At 64.6% G+C, this 18,994-nt stretch overlaps 1 protein-coding gene and 1 long non-coding RNA gene across 26 annotated transcripts in view; both read left to right on the forward strand.

The window, feature by feature from the left end:
- The window catches only part of CHLSN (cholesin), a 64,781-nt gene extending 46,010 nt beyond the window's left edge, over positions 1-18,771 (forward strand). For 7 of the 25 annotated variants that reach the window (XM_069569681.1, XM_069569695.1, XM_069569683.1 and 4 more), the window contains 3 exons: positions 14,111-14,283; positions 16,615-16,696; positions 18,184-18,771. In XM_069569681.1, coding sequence (XP_069425782.1) covers positions 14,111-14,283; positions 16,615-16,696; positions 18,184-18,363 — 435 coding nt within the window. In that variant the 3' untranslated portion in view covers positions 18,364-18,771. Of the gene's footprint in view, positions 1-1,306; positions 1,876-4,734; positions 5,884-6,786; positions 6,905-6,964; positions 7,463-10,392; positions 10,548-10,688; positions 10,816-13,108; positions 13,886-14,110; positions 14,284-15,494; positions 16,697-18,183 lie in introns of those variants that run through there. The other 18 variants (XM_069569685.1, XM_069569703.1, XM_069569686.1 and 15 more) reach the window with 16 other exon arrangements.
- On the forward strand, positions 152-4,151 carry LOC138428800 (uncharacterized). Its single transcript, XR_011252581.1, has 3 exons — positions 152-303; positions 2,406-2,474; positions 3,003-4,151. It is a non-coding gene; the product is annotated as an uncharacterized lncRNA (long non-coding RNA).
- Positions 18,772-18,994: the final 223 nt, after the last annotated feature.

An 18,994-nucleotide genomic window follows, 5' to 3' on the forward strand; every position in this document is an offset into this window, starting at 1 on the left:
CAGGGGACAGTCACCCCGCCCTCGAAGGCTGTAATCGGGGCCTGCCAGGCGCACCTGCTGCTCTGCCCCAAGTGTGTTTGCTGGCTCCCCGCTCACCCCTCACTTCCTGGCTTGAGGAATTTCTTCGTAAACAACTGGCCGCAGGAAAGCCATTTAAAGAGATAGTGCACTGTTTGCAGCCTAATTAATTCCGTAGCCGCTGCTCTAAGTAGGTGTTGGAAAAGCGACAAGAACAAGGTCGTTTCCTCTGCTATAAGGCTTGTGCTGCAACAGTGCTCCTAGCAACGCGCTCTGGCTCCGGCGGTAAGAGCATTGGCTTCCGAGAGCCCAGGCGTGCGGGTTGCAGCGCTAAGGCAGGTTCGCTGCGGGACCAGGGGCTGGTGGAGCAGGGAAATGAGCATCGCGGCCGAGGCTGGCCCTGGGTGGTGGCAGGGTCCTGCCTGCCGGGCTCAGGGCCCCTCCTCAGACTACCCTGCTTCACAGGACAGCTTCCTGAACACGGGTCAGAGAGGGAAGCTGGGGGTCAGCTAGGGAACCAGATCCCCCTCCCTCTCTCACAGCCGCTTGCAGAACCCTGGGCCCCCACCCTTCCCCTTGGCCCTGTGGTCGTTCCATTAACCTGCTTCTCACCCCAGCGCCGTCCTGTGGCAGTGGGTCGCCAGCCGTGGGGAAGACCTGGGCGTGGTCAGCCGGCACTAACGCCCGGCAGTGAAGGGGGACAGGCTCCGCGCAGGTTTCTGTTCTGCGCCCTCAGAGCAGCCTTTCAAGGTGTATAAGCCTCGTTTCATCAAGTCTGCAACTCCGTCAGTGCTGCAAATACCAGAGCTTTATGGGCCGTTGCAAGGAGACAGTCTGATGCTGTGCGTGTAAGCAGCCTGCTGATCTTAGAGTTGTTAAAGTGAGGAGCCACGTCTTACGATCGATGGAGGACAGTACCCTCCTCCTTTTAAATCGTACTGAGGCTCAGAACTTAGGCAGGTGCCCAATGTCACACAGCAGGTGGTCTTTGCTTTCTTAGGCCTTTGGATCATTCTAGCAATGTGATTAAGGAGTGTTGTTACCTCCTTTTCTGAAAAGCCTTGGAGCCCAGAATTCCAAGCCAGAGACCCTAGGATGCCGGGGTGCCCTGCACCTGGCAGGGCTGCGATCCTGACTGGGTAAAGCAGGGCCTCTAAGCCTTGGGTCGCCCCACTGCCTTAGCTGCAGAGAAAGACTTCCTCCACCACGCAGGCTCCTGGCCAGGGGAAATGGCAGAGCTTGAGCGTGTCAGAGATCTTCAGAGTGGACCCACCCTCCAGCCAGGCTCAGATCAGCGTTCTATAGCTGGGGAATGTAAGTGTGCTCCGTGAGGCTTCAGCTCTGTGGCCTGCTGCCTTCTGCTCCCGGGGCTCAGGCCAACGCCTGGGCCTGGGCCGCTGCACCATCCTGGGGGCGGAGCTGTGGGAAGCTGGTCCTGCTTCCGGGGCTTCCAGCTGCGTTTCTGGGGTTGACTTCTGAGAACCACGTGGAGTCGGCCTCCCCACTGTTTCTGGTGACGCCCCTGAGGAGCTGTCCTGTGTTTCCAGGCCCCAGGCCTTACAAGGCTGGTGGCCTGAGTCTGCGCCACACTGTGGACGAAGGGAGACTGCAGCCCGGCGCTCTGCTGTGGGACGCGAGGCTGCTCGCCAGGCTGGAGGCGTGGCCGGCCCTCCCGCTTGTCCTGCAGCAGCAGTGACCGCAGGGGGCTGCACGCCGGGGGCTCCGGGCCGCTGGTCAGGGGCTTGAGGGCCACCTGCTGCTGGGGCCACCCTCTCTGTCGAGGCAGAAGGGTCTTCCTTCTGAAGACGCACCTTTTGGGAAATGACACGCCGATGGGAGTGTGGTTCTCCGTGACGTGTGAGTCAGGGCAAGGGGTGTGTAGGCTCACTGGTTGGCTCTGGGTGTGGCTCACGGAGAGGTCGTGTGCTTTGCCGCCCCTGTGGCTCTGTCGCTGCAGCGTCTTGCTGCTCAGGCCCGGGTCTTTGTGGTCGACGTCGATGAGGAAGCCGGGGGGCGGGGGGTGGGGTGGGGCCTGGAGGGGCTGGGGGTAAACGTGAGTGAATGGCTGGGCCCAGGAAGTCTGGCCGTCCTGGGTCATCCGCCTGTCGGCGCAGCTGCCTCACTGCCCTTAGTCTGCACAACCTGCCGCCCCCACCCCCACCCACGTCCAGTCCCATTCGGCCTCTGCCGGCACCTCTTCTGTCCTCCCTGGAAGCAGACCTCCCCATTCCTAGCACAGGAAGTGCTGAGGGTGGGCCCATGCTGCGCCTGTCCCCCAGCTAGGGGACCAGTTCCCCCTCCCTCTCTCACAGCCGCTTGCAGAACCCTGAGGCCCCCGCCCTCCCCTTGGCCCTGTGGCCATTACAGTAACCTGCTTCTCTCCCCAGCGCCGTCCTGTGGCAGTGGGTCGCCAGCCGTGGGGAAGGCCTGGTGGGGGAGACGAGCAGCTCTGACAGGTCAGTGCACTGACCAGGCCCGGCCCCTGGGAGCCGCTGGCTGGCCCGAGGCAGGCGCTGAGCCGAGGCTCTGGGGGCACCCGGGAGTCAGCAGCGGCGCCTGGCCCCGGCGCTCTGTCTGGCCTGAGGCTGATGGGCACCCTGCATGCCCAGCAGCCCTGGCACGGCCTTTGTGGCACTTCTTAGGTCTGGAAGACGCGGCCCCTCCCAGGAGCCCCTGGACCACCTGGTGGCGGCCAGGTGGCGGAGGGGGCCTCTGTAGCTCTTAGGTGCCCAGTCTGGGTGTCCAGAGGGCCTTCCCCCGGTAGGTGGGCCCCCGCTGGAGAGAGCCCAGCTTCCCATGGGGAAGGCAGTCCGCCCCGTGCCAGGATCCTGACTGAGGCCTTAGGGGACAGTGGGTGGGGGTCTTCGTTTTTACCCCCTAGGACCTGTTGAAATGAAGGCGGTGGGGGGAGGGAAGCTGGCAGACTCCCCTGCACAGGAAAACCTGGGCTCAGGACTGAGGCTGGGTGCCTGGCATCTGTGCAGGCTGGCTCTCCACGCGTTGGCCCTGCTCCTTCTGCCTGGGATGGACGGCCAGCCGTCACTGAGCTGCACACTAGATGTCAGGATGCAAGGTCAGCATACAAAGTCAGCTGTGTTTCCGTGCATTCGCTGTGAACGCTTGGAAACTGATACTCAACGTGGCAGTGTGGCGCCGTTCCCCCCGGCCCGGCCTTGTGCTGGCTTTCAGTCCTTGGGCCGGTGGTAACGTCGGGGTTTCCCAGGGAGCCCTCCTTGGTGCCTCTTCCTCCTCATTCTCTTTCCTAACCCCAAGCAAGCAGCTCTGCCTGCCATCATCCAGGAGGCCAGAGGGCCGCCAGCCTGGCTCTTGGGCCCAGGGGTAACACCTCCGAGAGGGAGAGTGCCTCCGGGTGCTCTGGCAGGGTCTGAAGGGTGGGTGTACATGCTTGGTGGGCGGCAGGGGGAGGTGACGGGGAAGGGTGCGGGCGCCTGTTGTGGCCCCTGGCAGCTTGGTAAGGATGGTGCCCCTAAGGTTGCCTCTAAGGCTTGGCAAGTGCCACTCTGGCAGGTTTAGAAATTTCTAAATAAATATTTATTAGTGGTGAACAAAAAAACCCCTGACAGTGTGGTTTAATGGGGGGAGAGAAGCGTGTTTGAATAGTGACCCGGAAGCCACCCTGCACCAGCAACCTGAGTCCCAGCAGAGGTGCAAGAGCAAGTCAGGAGGGGGAAGGAGGCTCAGTGCGGTCTGCACGGGAGCGGCGCTGCAGCGGCAGGACATGCAGAGGAGAAGATGCTCAGACGCCTGGGGCCCTCACCCCGCCGGGAGACAGACGGTTGTGTTTCTTCCTTTCCCGTCTGTGTGCCTTTGATTTCACTTCCTTGCTTTACTGCACAGGCTAGGACTTGTAGAGCTGTGTCGATAGCGCCAGTGAGGACGGGTCCCCTCACCCTGTTCCCAGGCTGCTGGGGGAGCGGGCCAGTCTGCGTGTTATTTACCGAGTCGAGGAAGCTCTCCTCTATTGCTGGTTTTCTGAGAACGCATATCGTGAGTGGGTTTCGAATTGTGTCAAGCGCTTTTTCCGTGTCAGTGGACACGATCATGTGATATTTCTCCTTTAGCTTTATAGATTGATTCTTGGATATTAAACCAGCCTTGCATCTCTGAAATAAGCTCCACTTGTTAACCGTGTATAATTCTTTTTATACATTGCCGAATAAGATTTTTGCATTTATATTTATGAGATTTTCATCTATATTTTTCTTTGCCTTTTTTGGGGGTACTATTTTTGTCTGATTTGATATCAAGGTAACGTTCGCCTCATAGAGCAAATTGGGAAGTGGTTTCTTTGCTTCTATTTTCTGGAAGAGGTTATGTAATTGGTGTTAATGTTTCTTTAAGTGTCTCATAGAATTCCAGGAAAACCGTCTGGGCTTGGACACAGGCTTCTGGAGCCAGGCCTGCCATCACCTGTCACTTTAGTGATGGCCGGGGCTAGTGGGCAGCCACACGGAAGCCTCCGGAAGTACTCTGCTTCCTCCTGGCAGACTCTGCTCCCCTCCCCTACCCCACTGGGGGCTGAGGCTCCCCTCATGCCCACACTCACAGTTCCCACCCGCCAAGTGCCTCCGCGCAGGCCTGCGGAAGCTTGTGGGTGTCCCGGTGGGTGTTCCAACCCCCCGCAGCATTTCCTGTGGACTGCACCAGGGCTTGGTTCTGGGAGGCAGTGAGGCGCGTGCCCGGGAAGCCGCGATCGGATCAGCCAGATGGCCTCCTTGATGGCGTCCGTGTCAGACGGATTGACTCTTCCCTTAATGACGCAGAACGAGCCCCGTGCTCTCGCACCGCACCGGCGCCCTGGTTTCTAAAGCTTGCTCTTACTGTCTCGGGGAAGGGGTTTGGTGGCACCTTCACGCTCCTAGAACTCCAGCTTGGCAGAGCTGTTCTGTCCCCCCACCCCACGCCCCCAGCCATCCTGACTTGTGCGCTGCCCCCGCCAGGATATGGGCTTGCTGCACCCCTGGCCTGCGCCGCCTCTCCCCCAAACAGCCGCGCACGGTGCCCTCACCTCCGAGTCTCGAGAGTCACCTCCCGGAGGCTGTTTTCCTTGGCCTGTGCCCTCCTACAACCGCTCTAAATCACAGAACGAAGATGAACCTGCTCCCTCTGCCGCACCTCATTTTCCTCCGTAACGTTATGGCCTTCCAGTGCAGCCTCCCTGCAGCCAGGTGTCTTGGTTCAGCCTGTCACAGAATACCGTAGGCTGGGTGGCTCAGAAGTAGCAGGTTTCTCTCTCACACTTCGGGAGGCTGGAGGTCCGAGACCAGGGCGCCGGCGGGTTTGGTGTCTGGTGGGTTCTCGTCCCAGATCTCGCCGTGTCCCCTTGTGGGCGTGGGGGTGGGAGGAGCTCCCTGGGTCTCTCTGATGAGGGCACCCATCCCCTTCAGGAGGCCCCCACCCTCACCATCTGATCACCCCCAAAGGCCCCACCCCCTAGTGCCATCACAGGGGGTGGGGTGGGTAGGAGTATAATACGGGGGTTCTGGGGGACTGGAGCTTGGTCTGAGGTAGCAGGCATTTTTATCTGTTCCGGTCCCCACAGTGAGCCAGGTCCTCCCCCAGTCCAGGCCAGCTCTCCGCTCTTCCCGCTCTTCCCTCGTCTCTGTCCCAGTCTCCCACGGCGGCCCATTCGCGTCACCAGGACAAGACCGTGGGAGGAGGAGACCAGATCAGCGGTTCTCAGGTCAGAGGACTGACGCAGGAAGTGCAGAAGACCCTAAATGGAGTCCATTCCACGGAATCGCAGACCGTGAAAACTGCTCGATTACATTTCCGAGCCTGTTTCCTTCTCTGTGAGGCGAGAGTACCGATGCACGCATCCAGGGAGTGAACAGGATCACAGAGGTGAGACCTCCTAACACCGAGGCTGGGCTAGCAGCGAGCCCAGTCCTCCGCTCTGCTCCCCCGACCCAGCTCTGGCCCAGTCCTCTGTGATCCTGCCCCCACCAGCACCACCGAGCCCGCCTGTGCGTGGACCGGCCTTGGGTGGCGGGGAAACGGCCAAGAGGGAGAGCACAGAAAGTCTTGGCTCCGGAGCTGGGAGATCCTTATCGGGCCGGGAAGCTGGGACACCTACGCCCAAAGCGGGAAGCCCACACCCGCCCGCGCACAGCGGGGGGTATGAAGAGAGGCTGCCAGCAGCCTCAGCAGCCAGGGCCAGCGTGCCCTCAGGCCAGGGGGCCCCCCAGCAGCCCCCGGACCCAGCGCCGCCTCCAGGGCGCACGCGGCAACGAGAAGCGCTGGCCTGCGGCGTTGTCTCGACTGCGAGCCTCTCCGGAGCACCTGCCTTCTGTCAGTCCCGGTGGTGGGCAGACGCGCCCCCACCCCCGGGCAGCTCACAGTGGGGGGGTCGAGACACTGATAGAGGGCTCGAGGGTGAGGTTAGCGGGCGAGGCAAGAAGGCCTCCTGGAGCTGGGGGCTGAAGTGGCGCTCCAGTCCGCGGGCAGGACCCAGCCTGTGGTCGGCGCGCGTGCGCGCGAGGTGGCGGCACCGCGTGGTCTTCCTGCTCCCCTGCGCGCCGCCCGGGGTCCGGGCCCCTGAGCCCTGAGCCCTGAGGGCAGCTGCACGCAGGGCCTGGCCGCTGGCCTCGCTCCGGGCCGGTGGCCCTCGACCCCCGCAGCGGGCGCGGACCAGCCGCGGCCCCGCCCCCGCGCCCCGCCGCGCTTGCGTCACCGCCCCCGCGCCTGCGTCACCGCCCCCGCGCCGGCAGCCCCGCCCCCGCGCCCCGCCGCGCCTGCGTCACCGCCCAGCCGGCTGGATCTGGTTCCAGCCGAGCCCGGCCGGCCTGACATGCGCAGTGCGCGGGGGCTGCGGCGGCCGGGCGCGCCGCGCTGCCGGCTGCTCCTGGCGGCGGGGGATCCGGAGGTCAGTGCTCCGGGCCGGGAGGGGGCCGTGGGGGGCTCGGGGGCTCGTCCCGCGGGGCGGGGGCGGCGCCCTGCGGACCGCGGGCGCGGGGCCGGCCTGGGCGCGCTCGCCGCGGGGCGGGCCCGGGCCCCGAGCTGCGCCCCGGCCCGTCCCCCTGCCGCCGAGGCCTAGGGCCCGCTGCCCCCGCGCGAGTTCCGGGACCCCGCGCGCCTTCTCGCTCTGCCGGCAGGCGGCGTCTGCACCGCGCCCGCCGGGCCGCCCCCTCGTGCGGCCGCGCACGCGGGCCTTGGTCGCCGGCGGCCTCCGTGGCCCCGCGAGGCCCACCGCCGCAGCGTTAAATGTCAGGGCCTGGGGGCGGAACCCGCCGGAGCATTTACCGCCTGGCTTGCGAAATCCCTTGCGTGTGAGTGACTCGTTACTTGGCTCTGTGAGTTTTTTAAAAAATTCTTTGTTACACTCAAGAATTCTTGGGAAGTGAGAAAAAAAAGCCAACCAGCGGTTCCCTCGTGTTTTGAAGTGATTATGGAAATTACGTTTAACGACGAACGAAGGGATGAGGTAGTAACGTGCTTCGTTGTTTTTCCCTGAACAGTCGTCAGCCTGGTGCCCGGAGGGCCGCCGGGCCCCCGAGAGGCCCGGGTGGAGGGGTCAGCACTCGGCCCTGGTCGTGCAGGCTTCTCTCCGAAGGGCCCAGGGCCCGGGAGCCGCTGAGGAGGACTGTCCAGAGCCTGCTGGGTCGCCGCGGGGCGAAAACGTGATTGAAAGGCCTGTGCAGAAACGTGGGGCTTTGCTTGAGGGAAGCGGTGTCGGAGTGGGAAAGCTGGTGCCGGGCCCACCTCGACTGAAGGGGGAAGAGGCCTTGTACGTATTTCTTAAAATGACTCTGGTTTTCCTTTAAATGGCAAGATCAGGGCTGCCAAACTAGGAGCAGCTTGGCTGATTTTTCGGGAGTCGCTGGGAATGGCGCCTTCTGCGTGTTGGAAGTTGTTTTCCAGGCTCGCAGCTCCTATACCTGACGTTTCGCCCCGCTCCACCGGTGCTGACTGTTCGGCCGGAACAGTGTTTCCAGGTGAAACGCAAAATGCAGCCTAAACCCCTCCCGGGCCTCACGTCTCCAAAGATGAAAGGGCAGCGGGCTCTCTAGGGAGGAGGCGGGCGTAGCCGTGGCCTGCGGAGCACAGCGGCTTCTTTGAACACTGGCAGTGGAGCCCGGGTGACCTTTGCCTTCCGATAGCTGGGATGGCCCACGTGAGGCTGTTGACTGAGCAGAGGGCAGCTGGGCTGCAAGCCTGTGTGGGCCTCCCAGTAGTGAGGGTTTCAGGGAGGGTCGTGCAATACTGCCCTCGTTCCTAAAGCCCGAGGACGGCCCACGGGCCAGTGTTCCTCATGCTCATCGAAGCTCTTGGAGAGGACAGCTGATGCCTGTTGGCTCCCTGGATGTGGGTGAGATCAGCCTACAAGCCTAGCCGAGATTCTGGGAAGCGATGCGGTCTGGGGGTTCATGAGGATGCCTGGCCCCTGTAGCCGAGAGGGGCTGTGGCGGAGGAAGCGGGGCAGGCAGCCCCTCCTGTCCTTAAAAGGCCTTGAAGGCTGGGTGAGGAGCCAGGTTCCCCTGTAGGTCAGTGGACGCAAGCGGCTCCCCGCTTAACACCCGGTAAGAGGACTCACTGGCCCAGCTCATTGGGCAGCTGGTGGCCTCTGGAAGCAGAGTTGCCCCCCGACTTCCTGCCTTGGAGGGCTGGAAGTCTTCCCGATGCCGCGTGCTGTGTGCTCGCGGCCCCTCTGCCGTGTGTTCTGAGATCTCATCTGAGACCTCGGTATCTCTGGGGACCATGTGGGCCTGCACACAGCGCCCTGGGTGGCAGATGCTGGGTGCAGCAGGTTCCCCAAGTCCAGGCCCTGGGCCTCGCGGGGTGGTGCTGGCCGCCTGTGTGCCTGCCAGCCGGCATGATGCTTACTGCCCCCGCTGGCTGGCTGGTGGGGGAGGGGTCTTGTTTGCATTTTTGCTGCACTTGGCTCTCCTGTGACCACAGGTCGCCGAGGGCTCCCACAGCCCTTCCCTGGGATCGGGGGTCCTGCCTCCCAGCCCGCCCCCAAAGCTCTAGCCTGGCTTTGCTCCCTTGTCCATTCACGGGCAGGAGCAGGTGGACGGCCTTTGGAAAGGAAGAGCGAGTGAAGTATCATTTGCAGCATCTCAGGGTTTTCTGTTCCCAGAATCGAATCTGATCTTTATAAACAGGGTTTCTGTCTCAGGGTGTTCACACCAGGCCTCCCCTTGGACACGGGCGGGGGCTCACAGTCTGTCCTGGCTGGGACACCACCACCACCCCACTCCTGGCCAGAGGAAACCAGAAGGTGGTCCCAGCACAGCCTTGTGAGGTCTGCCCCCAGGTCATACAGGCTGAAGCTTTGGGGCCCTTGAAAGGACTTGGCCGGCTGGTCACCGGCTCCCTGGCTTCGGCACCCTGATCTGTGTGTCCTATGTCTTCTGGCTTTTCCCGTGCACATGGAGATAAACGTTCATTTTAATTCTTGGGTCACAAGAGAAGCGGGATGAAAGTTAAGTCTGTGATCCCTGGCATCCCCAGCCCGCTGAGCCTGCCTTCCGGCTCAGAGCCTTGATTCCGGAGCTGCTCTCTGAAGAGGGCCAGTGTCTCCCACCCAGGTGGAGAGCAGGTCCTGCTTGCAGCTTAGGCCGCAGGGTTTGAAAAAATGACTGTGAAAGACCCTCCCCAGAGCCCTGGCTTGTCTGGGTGGGCCATCAGCCCATGGCTATGGTGAGACCCCCGATAATACCTGAAACTCTCCTCTTGCTCTGTAACTGAGCAGCCGGTCTCACGCAGGATTCGTGTGTGTAAACAGGGTCTGATGTGTGCGTCTTACTGCCCAAGCCCTGCGCAGAAGAGGCTGGAAGGGCAGAGGTGGGCTTGGGAAGGGGACGCCCTTCTACGAGGTGCCCGTGCAGCCCGGTGCAGCCCGGGGGCCTACAAGCGGGAGACTTGGGCTGGGCCTGGTTGGGGTCAAGTACGGACTCCGTCTCACCAGTTCAGGGGCTGACTGGACTTTAGCGTTTCCTTCCACTGTACCTGTTGCCAGCTGATGAGAGTGGCCCAGGAGGTGGGGGTGGGGGGGGGGTGTGCAGGGAGATCTCAGCGTGTCCTCTCGTGTTTCTGCCCTGGGGGGGTTGATGACGCAAGGAGGCTGTGTGCTGTGATCTGGTCTGGTTCCCTCATCTGAAGGCCCTGCAGCGTCTGGATGGAGGGCCCAGCTCCGAGGGCCGCCCAGCCGGGGCAGCCGCTGTCCCTGTCCTCCAGGAGCTCACTTGGTCCGGCCGTGCGCTCCTCGAGGCCAGAGCCCGCGTCTGCTTCCCGCCAGCACCAGCGCCTCTGCAGGGCCAGGACCCACGGCAGCCCCGCGTCCCTGCCGAGGTTGCTCACAGCCCCCTGCGTCCTGTGCTTCCTAAAGTTGTTTGGAATTGTTTTAACCAGGACACTGCAAATAAAAGAGGGCAAACAGCACTTCCTGAATCAGCAAAGGCCACTCGGCGGCGTGCACTGGGGCCACGAGCCCCTGAAGAGCCCAGCGGTTTGTGCCTGCAGTTTGTTTTTAGGGGCAACTGAAACATCTCTGTCTCCTGTGTTTTGTGAGTGTGTAGGGAGGCTGGGTGGAGGGCTCGTGGCCTCTGTATGTTGCTGTCCAGGTTACATCTAGTTAATTTCAAAATATAAAGTTTTATTAAAGTACCGTAGGAAACACTCTCTTTTGTTCTTTATTTTCGGAAAAGGAAACGGTAATTGGCTACTGTGAATAGTGCGCGGCTGCTCAGTCACGTCCGACTCAGTGAGACTCCGCGGCCTGCGGCCCCCCAAGCTCCTCTGTCCACAGGACTTCCCAGGCGAGGACATGGATGGGTGACTGTTTACTCCTCCGCATCACGAGTTACCCTTTTGAGTCTTAATAACTGCAGTAGCGATTCTGGTGAAAGTTCAGTTCTCACAGCGGAGCAGTGTCCCCTCGGGGCTGAGGCAGGGGCGGGGCTTCAGGCCGGAAGGAAGAGCGGGCCGGTGGCCTGGGGAGGCCCCTGGCCTGCAGCCCTGAGCTCTGCGAGAGGGGGCAGGGCTCTGGGCCTCGGTGGTGGTTGGACAACGAGCACTGTGGGCGCTGGGCAGTTCGGGAGAGAGCTGTGCCCTTCGGGGGCCGCCCAGCCTGTGGGCAGACAGCTGGGCAGAGGACTGGGCTCCGCCGCCCACACACACACACAGACACGCACGCCAGGGCCACTGGGACTGTGACCCCAGCCTGCTCAGACCTGGTTCAGGCTCCTATGCCACTGACAGGGACTGAACACACACCTTTCTAGTCTGCTGATTGTGTGGGGTTGGTTGAAAGGTTTCACCCAGACAGCATGTGGGTTATGGGCTGGTGGGTGGGGGTGCTGCCCTGCAGCTGGCCGGCCCCCACCCCAGCCTCCCCTGCCTGTATGTATCTGGTCAGCCAGGAGCAGCCCCTTTCCCCCCGGAATCCCACGCAGGGGGGCACATCCTGCTGGCTCAGCCCCATTCAGGCACCTGCAGGTGATGGGGGGGCAGGGGGCTGGACCCCTAGGCTGTGGTGGATGCTCTTTACAGCAGGAGGCTTCTGGGGCCCATGTGGGTGATGGGCACTGCCCTCCCTCCTCCAGGTCAGCCCACCCCAGGGCCCCCCAGCTCCTGAGAGTTGCTGCAGAGATCTCACCACCCCCAGTGGGGCTGCAGCCCTGCAGTGAGGCCTGGGGGGACATTGAGACCAGAGGTGGGCTCCGAGGGTCTAAGGGAGGAGAGCCCGCCAGGCCCACGCCAACCCGAAGCCCTGGTGTAACCGGTCAGCACGAGATGGCGAGGGCCCCCAGCACAACCCCGCTCTGGCCGTCCCAGCTGACCCTTGCTTGGCCCCTCCCCAGACCCGGGACCCTCCGGGTGGAGAGGCAGACTCCCCCACCCCCGATTCCCAAGCATCAGCCCCTTGGGCGGGAGCTGACAGGGTCCAGGCTCCAGTGGGAACCCGTGTGTGTGGTCTGGGAGGCTGAGGTGGTCCAGGCACCCGACACAGTGGGACCTGAGATGCCCCAGGGGCTACACTGACTGGCTATCTCCACACGCACACGGAACTCCGGAAAGCCTCACCTGAGCGCGGCGAGGGATCGAGGGATCGGTGCAGGAGGGCTCCAGAGGAGGGACACTGACCCAGCTCGCAGACTGCCCTGCCCTCCTGGGTCTGTGCTGCGCCCGCCGGCCTCCTTGTGGTGGGAGACTCTGCTCCCCGAGGCGAGGGAAGGGGAGAATGGCTGGGAGAAGCCGGTGTGTTGGTAACCGGGGGGCCCCCTGAGTGTGGGCAGGACGCCCGCCCTCCCTGTGAACCGTGCAGGAGCGGGTGGACCCTTCAGGCCCCGCCCGCTGCCCCGCCCCCCGGGGTGCCTGGGCCCGTGCCCCGCCCTCCCAGGGCACTCTGGCTCTCACTGCTGCTGCCCTTCTGCAGCGGGCCAGGCCCCTGCCAGCCTCCTTCCTGCGCCCCTCTACGGGGCCGCGGGCCCCCCACGAGCCCGTGGGGCCGGGCACCCAGCTCCACTCACCAGGTCTCTGATGAGGGCGTCTCCTGTGGCCTGGGGGCAGCAGCCAGCACCCCATGAGATCAGATGGGTGGCCGGGGCCCCCATGTCCTAGGAGACCTCCTGCCCCTTCCCTGACCTGCTTGATCTGCCAGCCTCCCTCGGGGGTCGGTGTTGACCCTTCCCCGGGACTTGGGGCTGAGTGGCCAGTTCGATGCTCCCTACGTGGCTCAGAGGGGCCGGGCTCCCTGCGTCCTTCAGCGTGGGCTGCTCCGTGAGCCGCAGGGCATCTCCTAGACCCCAGCCCGCTGCACTTTGGACCTGTGACAGCATGGATGGGCCTGGAGTGCGTCGTGCTGGAATAAATGTGATTTCACACACGTGGAATCTGCGACACAAGCAGGCAAACAGGAGGATGCAGAGAATAGGGTGGTGGCTACAGAGAGGGGGCGGGGGCGGGGCGTAAGAGGGCCGACCCCCGGGGACAGAGGGAAGCCAGAGGGGAGGCAGGGGCGGGCGGGCGGGCGGGGCGGGGCGTAAGAGGGCCGACCCCCGGGGACAGAGGGAAGCCAGAGGGGAGGCAGGGGCCGGCGGGGGGGGCGGGGCGTAAGAGGGTCGACCGCTGGGGACAGAGGGAAGCCAGAGGGTTGGTGGTGAGTGCTTCCCAGGCAGCACTGGTGGTGAAGAACCAACCTGCCCGTGTGTGAGTCCCTGGGTCGGGAGGATCTCCTGGAGGAGGGCATGGCAAACTACTCCATTACTCTTGCCCAGAGAACCCCATGGACAGAGGAGCCTGGCGCACGCAGGCCATAGGGTTACAGAGTCGAGACACGGCCGAAGCAGCGTAGGGTCCTCAGAAGCAGGAGCTCGTGCTGGTGCGAGCCAGTGTTAACTCCAGCAAATAATATGCTGTTTAAAAAATCTGATTCTATTCCTTGTCAGCAGGAGTCTGGCCGTGACTGGTGTTGGTATTTTAGGCACGGGTGTGATTCTTAAAGTGCGCACGCACCCGGGGCAGCCAGGTTGGGACCCTGCTGTCCTGTCCTCTGGCTGTTCTGGAACCTGCCCCCACCCCAGGGAAGGCGCCTCCTGCGCGGGTGGGCGGCGTGTCTCACGGCAGGGCTGCCGGCAGTCCTGGGGTGCAGCCCTGAAGCTCCACGCAGGCGGGTAAACCCCAGCTGGTTCCAGGAGAAGGCGGGAGCAGCTGTGGAGAGCATCTCTCTTGTTTTAGAAGATTCCGGAAGGAGGGGTGTGGCGTGGGAGCAGAAAGGGTGTCACGGGCTGGCATCTAGGAGGAGTCTGCCTGCCAGAGGCCCCACTGTGCCTCACTCTGGGGTGCGGGGGCAGCGCCCAGGGCTCCGGGCCTGCACCCCACTGAAGTCGCCTGTTCCGGGGAGGTCCGGGGAGGTCCGGCGGGGCGGGGCGGGGCGGAGCGGGGCGGGTTGCATCACAGCCCTAGCGCCCGCATCCCTCCTGCTGCCCTCAGGCCTGGGGGTGGGGTGGGGGTGGGGGTCCTTGCAGGCGAGTGCAGCTCCCCCAGGTCCGGGGCAGAGGGGCCCCAGGGGTCCCAGATCCTGTGCTGCCCCCTCCCGACGCCCTCACGGGGGTCCCTGTGCTTCCAGGGGTCTGCATCCGCGTCCCTGTCCCCGGAGGAGCAGAGGGTCCTGGAAAGGAAGCGGAAGAAGGAGCGGAAGAAGGAAGCGCGGAGGCGGCTGCGGGAGGCGGGCGTCGCTGCGGCCCCAAGCCCGGCAGTCAGGCGCTCCGGGGCCGCGCTGGCCCTGCAGTACTTGCGCAGGTGAGCGGCGCTGGGCCTGCATCTCAAGAAAACGAGGGTCAGGCGGGCACCGGACGAGATGGCGGTCTCAGAGTTTCCTTGAAAGGCTCATGGGCACGTGATAGAGGTGGCGTCTCAGCGCCACCGTCAGCCGTCACCCCATCACCCCCCGTCACCCCATCACCCCCCGTCACCCCATCATCACCCCCGTCACCCCATCACCCCCACCTCCGTCACCCCCACCCCTGTCACCCCATCACCACCTGCACCCCCACCCTGTCACCCCATTACCACCTCATCACCCCCAGCCCCGTCACCCCATCACCACCTCCATCACCCCCCCCCGTCAACCCCCCCACCCCGTCACCCGTTAGCCAGCCCTGTCCTCCGGGGCCCCCATCCTCAGCATCGTTACTGCCCCCACAGTCACGTGCACTGCAGGCTTCTCTCCAGGAACTGTTCTTTCCTGGGATCCTGGACACCCAGCCAGGAACTGGGGTTGGTGGCCTGGAGCCAGTTCAGGAGCAGGGCTGCTGGGGGGTCCCTTGGGGTGGTCTGGGAGGGCAGACAGGCCTGCACATGTGTGCAGAGTGAACCCAGAGATCGGCCAGGAAGGGCGCTGTGGAGACGGTGGGATTCTGGAGCCTTCTTGGAAGGAGCTGCTTTGCCCAGGCTCCCTGGGGCTTGGTATAGGGCAGAATTCTCCTGATCCCTAAACAGGGCTGACCCCCCGGGAGTCAGCTGCAGGGCAGCTATTCCACTCAACTCCCCTCCCCTCCCCTCCCCTCTCCCCTCTCTTGGGGAAATGCTAGAGGCTGGGGACCCCGCCCCGGGCCTGGGCAAGGCCCACAGGCCCCTGTTGGACAGATTGGGGCGTGCCTTCCCCCCAGCCCATTGGAGCCTGGCACAAAGCGGGGGCGCAGGCCATGAGCAGGACGACATGGGCGCGGGCTGGGGGGCCTCGGCCCTGCCGGAGTTCCTCGAGGGGCGGGGGCATGCTCCCCACTGAGGCCTGCCCCCTGCCTGCAGGAAGTCCACCTTCGGCCACCCTGTCCTCACAGGAAGTCCTTACCCTGCAGTGACCACCCTTGACCGTGTGGAACCCAGGGGGCAGGAGCCACCTGGCGGAGCAGCCTTCCCTGGGCCTGGGTGGTTCTCTGCGAGGTGGGGGGTGCCATTGGGACCGGGCCCCTCCTTTACACCTGGTCCCATCCGGGCGCTTCCCCCTGCAGCAGCGGCCCGCTGGCACTAGGGGGCAGCTCTGAAGACGGTGGTCCCAGGGAGGCGCGGTGGACCCACCCTTGATCCCTGGAGGACCAGCTTCCTGTGATCTGTAGTCTCGGGAGACTCCTCACTCCTGGGCCCTGCCCCGTGGGCGGCACCTGAACCGGCCTCTCCTCGTTTGGGAAGAAAGAGCATCCTCCTGGGGGTCGGACTCAGCCTTTTCTGTCCCCCGTCCCCTGCCACCCCCCCACACACACCCAAGGGCCAGTGCTCCCTCCGTGCTGACCTCTGACCTCACTGTAATCACACAGGTCCTCCAGCTGCAGGCCCTCCCCCACCAGGGCCCCGGGCAGGTGGTCCTGGTGCGTCTGCGAGCCACCTTTGGGCTTCTGTGGGGCCCCACACTCCCGAGGCCCCAGTTCAGTGCCCACTGCCCCCCGAGGGCAGGGCATCCGCAGCCAGCTCAACGCCCCCAGACCCCAGAACCACCTCTGGGGCCCTGTTGACCGCACAGGCGCTGAGTTGGCCGTCAGGAGGAGGCATTGCTTTGGGCAGATGCCCTGCCCGTCCATGCCAGCAGTGAGGGGATAGGGCCGGTGGGGCCCCAAAGCCGCGCCCCAGACCTCCGTCCCCCTCGGGGCCTCCGTCCCAGCGTTGGGGCCTCACCTGGGCTCTGCCCAGTGTCCTGGTCACCCGGGGGCAGGCATATCCAAGGCCACGGGGACCCCCACGTGGCCCTCGAGGTCGGGGGGTCCTGGCTGCTCCCTGCCTCCCCTTCCCCATCCTCCAGGGCAGGAAGGCTGTGCCTGCGCCCCTGGTAATCCGGGTGACCCTGCCTCATCCGTATTTCTGGAAGGACAGGGTTTGTGAAATTCAGGGTATATCCCATTAGAATCATAAACCAGTGGCCACGAAGAGCTGAAAGAAAGTGGCCTCGTGCCCCCCTGGGCCTGACATCCTGGCCGAGGGCCCCCAGCAGGCGAGCAGAAACCTGGCGGATGCCCTGAGACTCCCCCACCCCGGCCGCCCTCCCTGGCAGGATCCTCTGCGGACGCCCTGGCCCTCATCAGGGAGAGGCCGCTGGCGTCTCCCCTTCGGCACCTGAGCCGCCCTGTCCTTGCTCCCCAGCTGGGCCCAGAAGCACGAGGACTGGAGGTTCCAGAAGACGAGGCAGACCTGGCTGCTGTCTCACATGTATGACCGCGATCAGGTGTGGCTCCTCCCCTGGGGGTGGGGAGGCCTGTGCACACCCCGGGGCCCAGCGGGCGGTCCGGTCTCGCCGGGATGGAAGGGAAGGGCTGGCCGGCAGCGCCTGCTTGGGCCACACTGGACTCGGAATTCCTCCAGGAATGCGGAAGTCCTCCCCCTCCCAGGGCCTGTCTGTGTTAGAAGGACAAGGAATCATGACGCTCAGGCAGGCCACGTGGGGGAACCGCGCTGAGCCCTCCGCCTAACAGAGACGAAACTGGGCTCAGAGGGAGGGACCCCTGGGGGCTGGGGACAGAAGCCCTGCCGGCTTTGCCCAGCGGTCAGACTCAGCCATGGGGCTCCCGGCTCCCAGCGCGGGAAGTGGCTGCCGCTCCAGGAAGGCCACGGTCCGTGTGCTTGGAGGTCCTGCCCCCTCTGCCGCGCCACGGCTCCTCCGCTGAGACCGGGGGCTGCCGGCAGACCCGGCGGTGCGCGTCTCCGATGATGGGGCATGCACCAGGCCTCGGTCCCGCCGTCTCTGCAGAACCGCGCTCGCCCGGGACCTGCCCTCTGACCTGACCTGACCCGCCCGGCCCCGCGTGCTCACAGAGGGCAGCTGCGTGGCACTTGTGTGCCCGGCGTGGCCGGTCCGCGGTGGCTTGACGTTATCAGTCGTGTGACCCGGGGCGGGGGGGGTGGCTGGCGGGCTTGTTCCTGTAGCGTCTCTCCTGACTCCTTCAGTGACGGGCACCTGTCTGGGGGCTGCTTTGAGCTGCGCTCCCTGCCCCTCAGTGACCCTGCCCGGGGCCTGTGTCCTGCCGCCGCTGCCCCGCCCCGCCGTGGGCTGCGAGTTCCGCGTCAGCCTAGACTCGCCCGTTTCCCTGGACGGGCTGTAATCCGTTTCTTCGGGGCCGTCATATCCACCGTGACGAGCATCAGAGTCATCCCAGTTATGAGGGCTCCACCGGTGGGGACGTCGAGGGCCGCCTCTGCGTGCGCGGGGCGGGGTGGAAGGGGGAGGCCCTGCGCGGCGGGCAGCACGCGGGGCGCAGAGGCCGGCAACACACGCCCCTTCTCCGCGCCCCTCCCCACTCGGCGCGCGGGACACCCGCCGCTTCTCAGGTGGACCCCAGCCCCCGTTTCAGCCCCGCCCTTGCTGCTGCTGCTAGAAGGGCCGCGCAGCCAGCCCCGGCCAGGCTGGGGGTCGGGAGGGGCTGAGCAGGCCTCCCGGGTCTCGCTTCCTCTTCCTGGGACCCGGCACCCTCATCCGTCTCCGCCCCAGAACGCTGTCAACTTTTTCCTGGATTCTCTGTCCCAAGAGAGTTCTCTCTTTAAAAAACGATCTGCCAACAGTTAGTGTTTCAGGAGGGCCGACGTCTGCCAGCCCCTGGAGCGTAAGGAGAGCCTGTGCGGGGAACGGGGGCGCCGTCTGGGAGCAGCTCGTCGGGGTGAGCCCTGGACACCCGGTGTCTCCACGCTCCGCCCTGACGACCTTCCCGCCCCTTCCAGGTCCCTGACAAGCACTTCCCCGCCCTGCTGGCCTACCTGGAGGGCCTCAGGGGCCGCGCCCGCGAGCTGACGGTGCAGAAGGCGGAGGCGCTGATGCGGGAACTGGACGAGGCGGGCGCCGGCGCCCTGCCGCCCGGGGGCACCCAGCGCGCCCGGCAGGTGCTGCAGCTGCTCTCCTAGCGGGTGGCTTGGCGGCACCTGGGCCTGGTGGACCCCAGCGAGGGCAAGGGCCCTCTCTCCTGACTCCTCGACCAGGGACTCTTTAGAGGGGATGACGAGTCACCCCTCCATGGTAGAACAAGGTCATTCTGAAATGACCTGGCCTCCTGGTGGCCCGCAGGCTCCCACGGAAGGTGCTTTTTGCGGGAGACGTCTTGTCTTTCTACCAGGACTATCCTAGAGCTCAGAGCTGGCCTCTCCTGTCAGCTGGGGCCCATCCGCGTGGGGGCGTGGCCTCCTCCATCTGATGATCCCGCCCCTGCGTCTGCCTGGCCACCTGCCTGCGTTCGCTGACGGCTGGGCTGGGGTCCGTCGTGCCTCCCCCGGCTGTGTTTTCAATAAAAACAGGCCCCTGGGGGCCGTGGCTCATCACGTGACTCGTTTTCTGCCCGGGGGCGTGAGCGTGGGCTCCCTGGCCTCCCTGGGGTGATGTCTGGGGGAGCCCCTCAGGTGGGGCGTCTGCTCTGCAGCCACATCTCCAGGCACCAGGAGGGACTAGCCCTGCCCAGTCCTCGGTGCCCAGTGGCGCCCGAGTTCAGGGAGCAGCTGGGCTGCCTCAGACAGTTGGACAGGTGGGGGGCAGCTTTGGCCC

The sequence above is a fragment of the Ovis canadensis genome, chromosome 24 (assembly GCF_042477335.2).
Source record: "Ovis canadensis isolate MfBH-ARS-UI-01 breed Bighorn chromosome 24, ARS-UI_OviCan_v2, whole genome shotgun sequence".
Taxonomy (NCBI): Eukaryota; Metazoa; Chordata; class Mammalia; order Artiodactyla; family Bovidae; genus Ovis; species Ovis canadensis.